Source organism: Prinia subflava, chromosome Z (assembly GCF_021018805.1).
Source record: "Prinia subflava isolate CZ2003 ecotype Zambia chromosome Z, Cam_Psub_1.2, whole genome shotgun sequence".
NCBI classification, from domain to species: domain Eukaryota; kingdom Metazoa; phylum Chordata; class Aves; order Passeriformes; family Cisticolidae; genus Prinia; species Prinia subflava.
The window spans coordinates 85,546,744-85,559,183 of NC_086283.1; the positions used below are offsets into that span (position 1 = coordinate 85,546,744).

The following is a 12,440-nucleotide window of genomic DNA, read 5'->3' on the forward strand; positions in this document are numbered from 1 at the left end:
ATACATACGTATAATAATTACGCCTTGTGAAATAACAGAATCTGTTAGTATATGAAAGGCAAAAGCCTGAGAAAATTGAGTGATGTGCGTAGAATGAACACATGAGGGGGATATGCCCACATACTTGCACAACTCTCAGAATGTTTTTTGTTGTTGCTCTTCTCAGTGTGTCATCCATGCTCTATTACATCCCTCTTTTTTTTTCCTCTTACACCGTGTTTCACTTACTGAGGACTTAACGAAGGAAAGTAAAAAAAAGTCCTTACACTTTTCTAAATCCTAGGAAAGGGGCTGGCAAAATGGTTCTTATTTCTAATACAGCCCCTGGTAGAGTGAGATTTTAAGACTAGGAGTTGAGGGAAACACCACTTGCTTTGTCCTTTCTGTCAGCACCACTCCCAACTGCTGTCAGAAAGGTAGAGGGTTTTTTGGTCTGGCTGCATTGGTTTGTTATTATGTTTGACTTTATACCAGTCAGGACAGAGGATACCTGTAGCTGTTGCTGGAGTATTTGACTGTCTCTGCTGTGCTTGGAGTGTGGTGAAAAATTGCACTGCAGCTCTGGCCATGCCACATGCAGGATGGCTGTGCTGTCTCTCAGAATACCGAAATGTTTGATTTGATCAATTTCCTTCCCAGCAAATGAGAGAATGATAAAGGTAATTAGGAAGAAAGGTAGATACTGTTCCTGAGTGTCTGTATAAAGATCTGAGAATCTGGGACTCAAAGATTGGATTGGCCTCCTTGAATCATTATGTTGTATACATCCTTCTCACTGGCACAGTGTGTATTTGGTTTAATTCCAAAACTAATTAAATAGTTTGGCTGTTGGTGAAAAGATGTGTGGTTTGCTAGTGTAGGAATGCATATTAACTTTCAAAATGCAACTCTTTTGCATATAGTATTGAGAAGTTAGTTTTGAGGATAGCTTACTTTTAGAACTTTGAAGATCCCAATGTGTGCCTCACATGCTGGAAAATGTTCCCTTTGGTAAAAGTATACTGATTGTTTCATTGTTGTAGTGTAAGAGGAGCTCTATTTATTTGAGTTAAATTTGTTAGGTATATAGTATATTCTGATCTAGGTCTTTAAATTAGACAAGCTATCTGGCATACAAATCCTGCTCTTCTATAACATCTGAGGGCCTAAGTCATGTCAGTTTTAGTTTATTCTCTTTTCTTCCTGAAACACAGTTTCAATTACTTATCCAACACATTTTTTTTTTCCTTTAAACTTTACCTGCTTATACAGCTGGTTCTGGAGGCAAAGCAGGGCAGCATTCTATGTCACAATTACATAACTCAGAACGAATTTTCTTAGTCTTTTATTATGTTCCTGAACTTTTGTGGTTTTCATTATAGTTTTAAAGTGTTAACCTAAACTTTAAAAAAACAAACAAAACAATACCTCTGTAGTTTAACAGAGAAACAGGAAAATAAGATTAATTTTTTTCAGCCTGCTCACTTAAAAATTCTGAAAATATAAGCTCCCAAGTGAAGTCTTGAAAGTTGAGCTTCTCTCTCTCTGAATAGACCTGCCCGTTTGAGCGGTGTGGTTTGGGAACTGCCAGCAGAGGGAGCGCAGCTCTTTCGAATAAACTGCATGAACACAGACACAACAACTCAGCTTTTCAGAAATTTCCATATGCCAAAAGTAATGTGCTTGTACAACTGATTTGGGCAACAGCAGAATGGTAATTTAATGTACCATTTGAAACACTTATGAGTGTTTCAAAAGGTGATGGTGGGCCTACACACTGTTAATGAAAGTTAATCTGTGTTTTGCTGCTAATTTCAGTGTCTACTGATTTACAAGAGTACTCAACATCTTTAATCTGAAAACCACAATGAAAGTGACAAAGTTGTTCAAATACTAATATTTTAAATTTTCCTTGCAGAGAGGCAGTCTGTAGTGAAAGTGAGGATGACTCAAATGAGGCATTAAGTGGTCCTTCTAGGCAAACCCAGAGTTCTGCTAAAGGTGCAGCTGAGGATACTGATGATGATGATGATGATGATGATGAAGGAGAATTCATCGGGCCACCACTTCCCCCTGGATTCAAGGATAGTGATGATGACAATGACAATGATGATACAGAGGAGGAAGATAATGTAAGTAGTTTATTTCTCTTTAATGTTTTAATCTTTTGAGTGGGCTTTCATTTGTATGTGTGCCATTCCTTTTTGAAAGAATTTCCAGGTGATGTATGACTTGTTCAAAATGTAGGTTTTCTGTTTTTCTTGCAGTTTTTCTGTTTTTCTAATGATAATTTATCAAATTATTTTCATTTAGAAATATCAGGATTTAAAACAAAAATATGCATGTGAGTCTCAAGGGAAAGTCAACATCAATGGCTGTATATTGTTTACTTTTTTGTTTTCATGTTATGGAAGAACTAGATAAATAAATATTTAATATGGATATTTTAAATGGTTTATTTCCAAAAGCATATGTGGAATTTTGTACGAGAAAGAGGAAACAGAGGTGGACTTGAATCTAGGGAGAACAGTTGTGCCAGAATGGTTTTTAGGAAATTAGGTCTGATAACCGAGGGCTTTTTTGGTTGGTTGTTTGGTTGTTTTTGTTTATTTGTGTTTATTTTGATTTGCTTTTCTCTAAATAAGTGCCAGACCTGTTTGTTGTTATGAATACAGATTTTTCTATCTATGTTGAAATTAAGAGAACTCCTAACAGCCTAACTTTGGTATTACAGATACTCAGTTAATCACCCTTCCTTTATGTAGTTAAAAGGCATCTAAATCTAGCTGGGTGATGTGGTTTAGTAGTTTAAGGGTTACAGTGGTAGTGCTGTGTTGGACTGAATGATCGTAAAGGTCTCTTCGAACCTTGATTATTTGATAATTCTGTGAAAAGATTAATGGTTTGATGTTTGTTCTTCAATACTGCCTGGATCAAATATTTTGTGGCATTGGATTTTATGTGATGGTTTCCATGTGTAACAACAATGACAGAAGTCCTGTGAAAACAGCCTTACTTACTGCTGTTTTAAACCATCTGGTAGCAGAAAAAGACATGTATGTCCTGTTACACAAATGTAAACCAAACTCCAAAAACCCTGAATTTCCAGGTGTCCCAAGGCTTTCCTTTTGATTTTTGTTTTGTTTTTACTGGGGATTCAGTTTGTTTGGTTTTTTTTCTATAACATCTCTTATGTTGCATGTTTTGAACTTACATTTTAAAGTTTAAAGAACTCATTTTAAATGCTTGAGGGGGACTTCTTAAGCCATGACATAACTCATTTTTAGAGTGAGCCTAAACTTATGTGACGATCAAGACTTCTTATTTGTTTTTTGTTGACCTACAGTGGATAAGTGGCGGGAAATTCTGCTGTCTTAGGTATTTATATTTTGTCTGATTCACTTGATTCACTGTTGCCTATGGATTTCTTTAATTATCAGACTGTACATTTTAGTTCCATGTCTTCTATGATCGTATCTATACCCCACAGAGGACTTGTTCTGTCTTGGGGAACCACGCAGAGATAAACCCAGAATTTTCTTTCACAATGACATAAACCCTAAGTTTACTCACTGTTGGTCTGTGTCAGGAACTTTCTTAACTTCTAGCTGCTAGTGCACTATGGAGTCAGTCTCTGTTCCTGAGGGCATCAAAGACTAAGTCAGTTTCAGTTGCTATGGGTCATGTTATATTAAAATCACTATTTCTTTTCTGCCAGCTTCTCCAGAATGCCAAAACAATTTGCAGAAGCAGATGACTTTATTTTTCCTGTCTTTCTCAGTAATCACTGTGCTGATTGTTTTAATTTCTAACAATATACTGGTATTTATTTTTTATTCATACATATTTGAGTAATGCTACAACTGGATTCATGAAGTGAAGTTACTGGTAACCAGAGTTGAAAGACCCTAATGAAAAGTTTCAGACAGAAAGGTAACTTGCAGTCTGGTGTGATTTAAGTTTGTCTGAACTTAAGACAATAGTTACAAAACAGTCTAGAATAGATTTGGTTGAGAATAAGCAGAGCAGCAGAAATATGAGACTTGTGGGGTTTCAGTCTAAACAGTTAATTTATAACTGGGGAGATTTTGTGTCAGTGTGAATGCCAGAGGCCTTTGGGGTCTAGAGCCTTCCCCTTACTGCTGCTCATGAACTCAGTTATTTTCTTTCCTGTGAAGGGAATCAGGAAGCAGCTGTGCTTTCCTGGTTTTCCTGTTGATCGATTGGTGATCACAGTATGATCTTGTGAGCCCCAAGGAAGGCATGTTGTTGCAGTTATGAGAACTCCGTGATTCCTTTCTTTTGCTTGTACATAGCCTGGGTTTGGTATGCATGGGTGCAGAACTGAGACAGGAGAAACTGAAAGCTGAATATTTTTTCCCTAGATGTAGTGTGAGACTGTCTTTCTTTTATTATCATATTTTGCTGCTGAAGTAACTTCTTGAAAACACAAGCATCTGTGGTTTTGATACCAAAGGAATCAAATTTTCCTTTAGTAGTTCTAGCTGTTGCAGTATGTAATTTGTAATCTGAAGTCTTGTAAATTTTGTATGACAGATAAAATACACCAAAATACTGGCTTCACCCTGACACTTTCCCACTGTCTCTCAAGCTTGACTTTAGACGTGGGGTTTTTTTTCACTGTTGCTTGTTCGGTTGTTTTTGCTTTCTTACAATGGACTATCAGTAGAGACGTTTGTCAAATTGAGCTTGCTATGAGGCAGACAACTTTTGAGTCCAGGGTTGGCCCAGGGTTGCCCAGTTCACATGAGTGATTTTACTGGATAAACATTAATGTGAACGGAGTAGCTGGTGGTTATTTTCTTTGATGGGAATTTTTCATACCTTCTTGGTGTTTTTATGGGAAAATAACTAACAGCAGTTAATTGCTGAATGTTTCAAATTGGCACTGTTTTTTGTATTATACATTTCTGTAATTTGCATAAATCACCTGTGATACAAAGCAAACTTTTTTTTAACAGAGTCTTAGGTATTGTATTAAACGTGTGAATTCTGACTTGAGGTATTTTTTTCCCCAAATTGATGTAAGTTCATTTGATATATGCAAGTCTTTGTGAGCTGTTTTAAAGGATTTTTCTGTGTTTGTTTAATCTGTGTTGATACTGATGATTAGTTACATTTAATGAATGAATTTTTAGATTAAATGACTTGCTAATTTAGTATCATTCACTTCCATTTGTGTCAAAACTGATGATTCTTAACAAACTACAATATGCTTGTCAGTATTTATCCAAATGTATTACAGTGCTTGTTTTGTAGCAGTGTAAGGAATAGTGTTCTATCAAGTACATTTTGAGGACAATAGATACATGTGGTATTAATTCCTTTTCAAGTTTCCTCTTGGTTTATTATCCTGTTTTATGTAAAAGGCTTGCATTAATCTGGGGAGTGAGGAAGGTTAAAGCTGGCTATTTCAGTTGTGATCAGCACTTGCTTTTCTGTACTGCCTTTTCTTCTAATTGTGTAAAAACCTGATGGGATCGTCAGTGTCTGTTTTTCACATGGTTGTAAGCTGAGAGGGGGAGGGAGGAAGCAGGGCATCTTCTCTAGTGTGAAGTTTTTCAGGGTTGATCCATCCTGTGATCTAAACCTTTCTAGAAAATTTCAGGAAAATCTTTAAAAGAGAAAACAGCTTCTTTTACAAAAGGGCAAATGGATAATGAGGGCAATATTGAATGTGAATTTGGAGTGGGAAATACGATAGAGGCTTGGCCAGCTCTTTTTCCCCTGGTGAAATGCACTGCAAGTCTGTCTGATATCTGTCCACTTAAAGTCTGTCTGAAGAGGGACAAAGAGCGGTTGTGTCAGGATTTGTAGGAGGACAGATTTAAATCTAGGACATAAACATTTTGCTCTCCTCTACATGTCTTTGGAAAATGTGCTTTAACAAAACTTAATATAGTGTTAGCATCTTGTGACACTTCTTTCAGCTGAGGCAACAGGTAAAGGTGATTGTTGAAGAATTTGCCAGGTGGATTTGCAAGGATTTACCTTCTATTTGGAGCTGAGTTACAGTTCATTCTCCTTTGGAACAGAGAACTGTTTCTCCCTGCAGCACGAAAGGGATACTAATCATGTTGTAATTATGACCCTGAAACAAGTACAGCCTTGGGCCTTTTCATGGCCCAAGGCTGTACTCTGTTTTGGTTTGTTTCCAAAATTATAGCATAGCTGTATATCAGGTTTTAGAATTATTTGGAGATATTTTAAATTTTTTTTTCAGAAATTTAACAAGACATACCAGTAATATTGGTCAGAATGGAAGGAAGCCATTTCCTGCTGATTTAGATGGAGAATTCAAGTAGACTGTAATTGCTTCAATTAGAATTTGGCTATGGTACCAGACTAAAAATTACAGTGTTGTAAAAATAAATAAATGTTATGGGAATTTTTAGTCATCCTAAGGATTTATAAGATTTAGACTGAGAATTGTCTGTCCTGTAACTGCTGACTCTTATTTACCCAGTCATGTTTCATCTTGTCTAAAGAGGAAAATGTATAGTAAGCTGAACAAAGCATTTTTTTATATGCAACAGAGACAGAAAAGACAGTGGTTTTGAGGGTGAGTGGCATTATCTTTTAAATACTTCTAGGTTTTGAGAAAAAAATAGGTAGCATAGTTAACCATTACTTTCAATTTGCACATGTGTTACCTTCCTATATAAACATGAATCAGGTGCTTTTTTCACATATATGTGTGATATGTTCTTAGGTCTTAACAATGAAAATGAGGTAAATGTATTTTATTTATATTAACCTTGGAACAAGTTGTGGCATTTTTTTAAGGATCATTGATGTGGTTACTGGTGGTGCAAAGATGGAGAAGGATTGTATCCAAAGTGAGTTAAAACAGATTTGCAAATTTTGTAAAAATTAGAAGAAAACAAAATAATCAATCTCTGTCTTCCAGTGTGAGAGAATCAAGCAGAAGCTGTAAAGAAAGGAATACTCAACTTAAGAAACAGAGATCATTATACAGAGAGGAAGCTAACAAAGAAATTCCCTTAGGGAATGTTGGTCTTTGATAAAAAGGCATGGGGTATTTGCTCATCTGAGTGCCCCATAGTTCATGATTACTAGTTGTTCATAGAGTGTACTTGCAAGATTTCTATTGCTTGATTCTGCAGAACTTAATAAGGCCAGTCTCTCTCTGCTGTGTATCACACCATGCTTTTTGGTGAATGATACGAATTTTAATTCATTTTTAATGTGACAGAATAAAAAAAGTTTTAGAATGTTCCCCCTACAGATAGTACTTAGCTTGCTGTGAGTTTGTTTCTGGAAATACTTTGTGAGAACATTAAGAGGCATATATTTGTGGACTGTGAGGTGCTTCAAAGTTAGAGAGAGGTGATTTTACCAGTATTAAATAAAATCTGATACAGAACATAATTATCGTTTTTACTGCCCTTTTAATGAAGTTCAGGGATCTTCTTATGTCCTGTTTTACTTTTTATAAGCTCCTTCAGAGACCCTTTACCAGATCGGTTTTAGGTGATGTAGCGTGTAGAAAGCCTTCTTCAGGAGCTGCTGGTACCGCTTCTGTGTTTGAAGAGGGAGCTGTTCAGAGTGATGCAGTGTGTTCTTCTCAAGCCCAGATATGCTGTGGCTGTAAACCTTCCATGGTTAAAACAAGGGATCCTCATGCTCATCCCTCTGAGCATTTCTTTATAGCCAGAAGATTGTGTGAAGCTAATGTCCTCTACTATGCTTGGAGGGATAGTAGACTTCCATTTTTTTCTGCCAAATATGTTTAAGGCATGCATAACCTTGAGACTGTACAATTCTATGACCTACTCCTTAAGAAAAAAATAAATCTTTCTAAGTACACATTCTGCATGTTTATGTCAATCACAAGACTGTACTTTTAATACAGTATTATTTAAGAAGAGTGGATAGTTGCAGTGGTAGATGCAATGATATATGCAATGCAGTGCTTTACGTTGGTACACACAATGGTACATGAATATTCTATTCTGAATCTTAGTTTCTTTACTTCTGTAGAAGTTGGGATCTTTGGAGATGTAGTTGCTGAAATTATTCTTTGAGAACTGAAAACACAATCAAAACAAAGTGATGACTGCCTCTTTACATGATGCTTAATGCATTTTTTTGGCAGTTGCAACAGATTTCCAATATACTTTTAAAAAGAAGCACAAATAGCATATTGTTTCTCTCAGTCTTAAAATACATAAAATCTTTTTAAATCTGGCCAGGGAACTAACGGCAATGGTCACACTGTATTCAACCTTGTTGGCATTGCTATGGAAAACACCAATTGAAGATAGTGGGTTTTCTCTGTATTTGGCATGTGAGTGTTATTTTTTGGAAAGTTATTTGTACTCTAGACAGAATAGTGAAAACTACAGGTACAGAGTACTTGAATCAAGAGGAAAATGAAGTGGATGATAACAAGTATTTGAAATATTTATGGTGGGGATGAATAAATAATTTAAAAGGATTGGATTTGAAGGAAGAGTGTAAGTGACATGCAGTTACACTTCCTCTCCAAAACAAGTCTTCATAGGATTTTTGATGAACAAATGATTTATGTTAAACTATTGGAACTGCAGACCACTCCAATGGAATCCTTGGAGAGCCATTTTGTTGACTCTAGGAATGTCTGCTGTTTGTTTAAAAGACGGCTTTGGATTTTTATGATTGTGAGACTACCACACATATTGTTTTACAACTGCTGCAATGGCATCTCGTATTTGCAGGTGAGCACTTAGCAGTATACAGGGACTACATATACTTGATGCTAACAGTATCCAGATCACACAACAATCACAATGAACTTCCTTCCTTTACTCCTGCTTATCCTTTTCTTTGTGTTTTAAAGCTTAACAAAATTATTTTCAAATTCTTAGGATCTTGGGTAGTATTTTACTGCATTACCTTGTGTAGTATTCACGAATGTTTATTTGACATACCGTTGTATCTAAACATTGATAAATATTCAAATAACCAACTACAAAAAGGAGAAAGACTTTTTTCCTGTTTTTCTTTCATAAACCAATATAGTTACTTTCTCCAGACAGTCTGAATCATCATAAAAAATCAATTGTATGACTTTCTACTGATCATGGCTTTTTGTGAAGTTCTGAGGCTTTTGAAATATGCTTTTGAAAACTATTTATGCCTTTACTTTACTTAGAAGTTTGTAATTTTGAACATTATCAATTTTAAATCTGTTGGTACTGTCGAAAAATGTCTCACTTATCTCACAGATAAGATAAACATTTCTTTTTCAGTTTCTTCTAAGATTCTGCATCTGTTTATTAGTTTCTTAAGCAAAAGTTACATTCATATAAGCTTCATATGCAAGAAGAGCAAAAAGGTGATATGTTCTGTAACCCTTATGTCCCTAAAATAAAATTTGTAGTTCAGACAAGACCTTTATGTATTAGGGAGCTTCCTGTTCAGTTTTCTAAAATAGGGCTTAATGCAAATACCTAATAAATAGCCATCTCATGAAGCTCAGGTTCATTATATAAGGTTGGAGGATTAGATCCATTTTCATGTAAATACTGTGTTGACTTCAGTGGGATTGTAGAGGTGAACCTCCAGTTTTGTAAGTGGGACTGAGTATGCAAGTTTCAGTGGTGTACCTTTGCTTTTACACTGTTAATGAGATAGAAGACACAGACAAAACATAGTTTGCTTCTACCAGAAAGAAGGTGATTTGAGTGATCATTTGGTGATCATTTTTATGTCCAAGTTTCATTAGTTAACCAGTGTTTAATAAATGAAAGCGCATGGTGAGTTGCAGCAAAGTGTGCTTTCAAGGTGGAGATAAAAAACTCAGGAGTGGAGCAGTCCTCTTAACTCTAGTACTGCCAACTAACATCAATACACTTTTTTTTTTTTCTTTTCTTTTCTTTTTATTCCCCACAGTTGCATAGAGGGGTGGTGTAAACACCACAGATGCACACTAGCCTTCCTGGAACTTTTAGTAGTCTTGCATAGTTTCTATACCCGCTTTAGCAGCTAGCTTGGAATCAGTTTTTAGAGCAAGAGGTACTGTGTCAAAATTTTGATTTGGATTATTTGGATGTGTGGAATTAATTTCAGGGAGCATTCTCATGTGGTGAAACACAAGGCCTTAAATAAGGGTTGAACTCAGTCAGTCATAGTGACCTTCTGCAGTGCAGAGGCCCCTTAGGTCATCTTTCATGTAATCATGAGTATGAACTGTGTCATGTTTTGGGAATGGTTTTCCCAAATTTAGTACTCTCATTAAAAAGAAAACCGTGAGCTGCTCCCCTCCGTCCCTCTGGTGGGAGACACAAAAGGCAGAGATCAGAGGGGTTGAGATAAGAACAATTTACTGGAAGCAGCAATGGATATGAAAACAAAGAGTAACAGCAAGAATATTAACAACCGAAGTGTGCAATGAGAAGGTGATTAACATGGAAAATGGTCCCCAGTTCTGGGACAGTTAAGCAAAGGTGAATGGCTTCTGGTGACTGGAAAAGGAACTCCCTTCTTGGAAAAGAAGTTTTCCTGCCCCTAGCACTGACACGAGGTGTATAGTATAATAGTATAATGTCTTGTCCATGCCCCGTCGTGCTGAGCTGGGCTGGAACCAGGACAATGTGGGAAATAAATTCTGGAAGAGCTATAGAAATCAGGAATAGAGCTTATTTTTCTATATATGATGAAAACTTTTGTTGTGGAACAAATGGCTTTGAAGGGTTATCTTACTCAGGTAATCAATTCAAGTTTCTAGAATGAAAGTGAAAGCTAGACTTCTAATTGATACTCGAGTTATTTTCGTAGAAATGTTAGAAAGTCTATCTATATCACAAATACAGTAATATTTCCCCATCACTTACTGTAGGGTGTGTATTTCTAGATTACTTCAGGTGTCAGAAAGAGCTGATAACCTTCATTAGAGTTGCAATGTCCTGTGAATGAGGACAAATTTTATAGTAATGTCTGCCTCCACTAGCTTGTGTAAGTTAGCTGTTCTTTCCCTATTATGTGCTACAGACAAATCATGGGCCTTAATAATTTTATTTAAAGAGGGAAATAAAAAAAAAAAAAGGAAAAAAATTATGTTATACATATAGCCTTTTCCTTTCTTCTCTTGTGTTAAAAATGGAATTGTCAGTTTTGGAAGATTAGTTGGAGGATGGAGAAGTTACTTAGGATTTATGCGGCAGTGTAATAATGTGTTTCTTTCTTAGCTCAATAATCTTAAAAGTTTCATGCACTGTCTGGATTTATAAAGGTATCTTTTAATAACCAGCCTGTTATTTGGAGTATTTTGGAATATGCTGGTCTCTGCAAAGTGACATCTCTGAGCATCAGCTGGCTTTCAGTGCCACCAGATTTGTAACTTCTTGCAGTTCAAATAGTCAGTGTATGTCTCTTGCAAACCTGATGCCACAAAGTTACTGCTCTTGTCTTAAATATAAGAATAAAGATATTTCTCAGTGACATTCCTTCTTGAAGTTAATTTGTTACCTTTCCTACTGAGTACCAAAAATGTCAAAAATGGAAATTCAGAAGAAAATTTAAGTAGCTTATTCATCCTTAGTGTCTACAAACTGCCTGTTTGATAAGATCGCTGTGATAGAGTGCTGAATCATTTTAAAGACAACCTCTTCTTTGTTTATAGTGGCAAGTCTTGGTCTTTATGAGCATTCAATGCCATTTTAGATGCCTAAGACCATCTAAAAATAAATTGGTTTTTATGTACATAAATTTTTCCTATTGAAAATATTAAAATTCTGGAGAAGATGTAAACCCCCATGACTGGTTGGTTTCTTATATCACTTGTGATTTTCTCCATACATTTGCTTTTCCTCATGTTTAAAAAATGCTGTCCCATTTGGATGGCATACGTGGGTATGCAGGCACACAAGGTTAAGTATTGGCTCACACATCAGAGTGTGATAATTTTTGACTCATTAGAAGTGTGTCATCCAAATTTAAATTATAGAAATAACAATGCCAGAATAAACTTCACAGTACATCTCAATAGAAAAGAGTTTAAAAATTCTGACATGGATTTCTCTCCTGTCAATGGTATAATAACTACTTGTTTTAATAACTTCATTTGTTTTAACTTGGCATTTATTACATTTCTTTTCTCAGAGTCCTTCAGAGTTGTTTCTCTGTTCTATGATTAAATGCTGCCTTATCTAGCGTTTTGTTTGGTGAGGACAGCCAGTTGGTTTGGGGCTTTTTTTTTTTTTTTGCTACTTTTTAATTTTTTTTCAGACCAGTACTCTCTCATAATTGATTGCTCTTTCTAAGGTGCCTTTTAGGGATCAGGCATTCTGTTGATCCTATCTGTCCCATTCCTCTTTGTATCCCTATCTTCTGTGACTCTCATATTTTTCTCCTTTCTGTAAAGGAACTCATGAAAAATATTTTTAAAAAAACAAATGTTTATATTTGTGACAGTGCAAGCCTTTAAGTGGTAAAGT

The 12,440-nt window shown here is 35.8% G+C and overlaps 1 protein-coding gene across 1 annotated transcript in view; it reads left to right on the top strand.

The window, feature by feature from the left end:
* Positions 1 to 12,440, top strand: part of WDR70 (WD repeat domain 70) — a 126,709-nt gene that overhangs the window by 4,296 nt on the left and 109,973 nt on the right. The window contains exon 5 of the mRNA XM_063423131.1: positions 1,898 to 2,111. Within this exon, the coding sequence (XP_063279201.1) occupies positions 1,898 to 2,111 (214 nt within the window). The remainder of the gene's footprint in view (positions 1 to 1,897; positions 2,112 to 12,440) is intronic.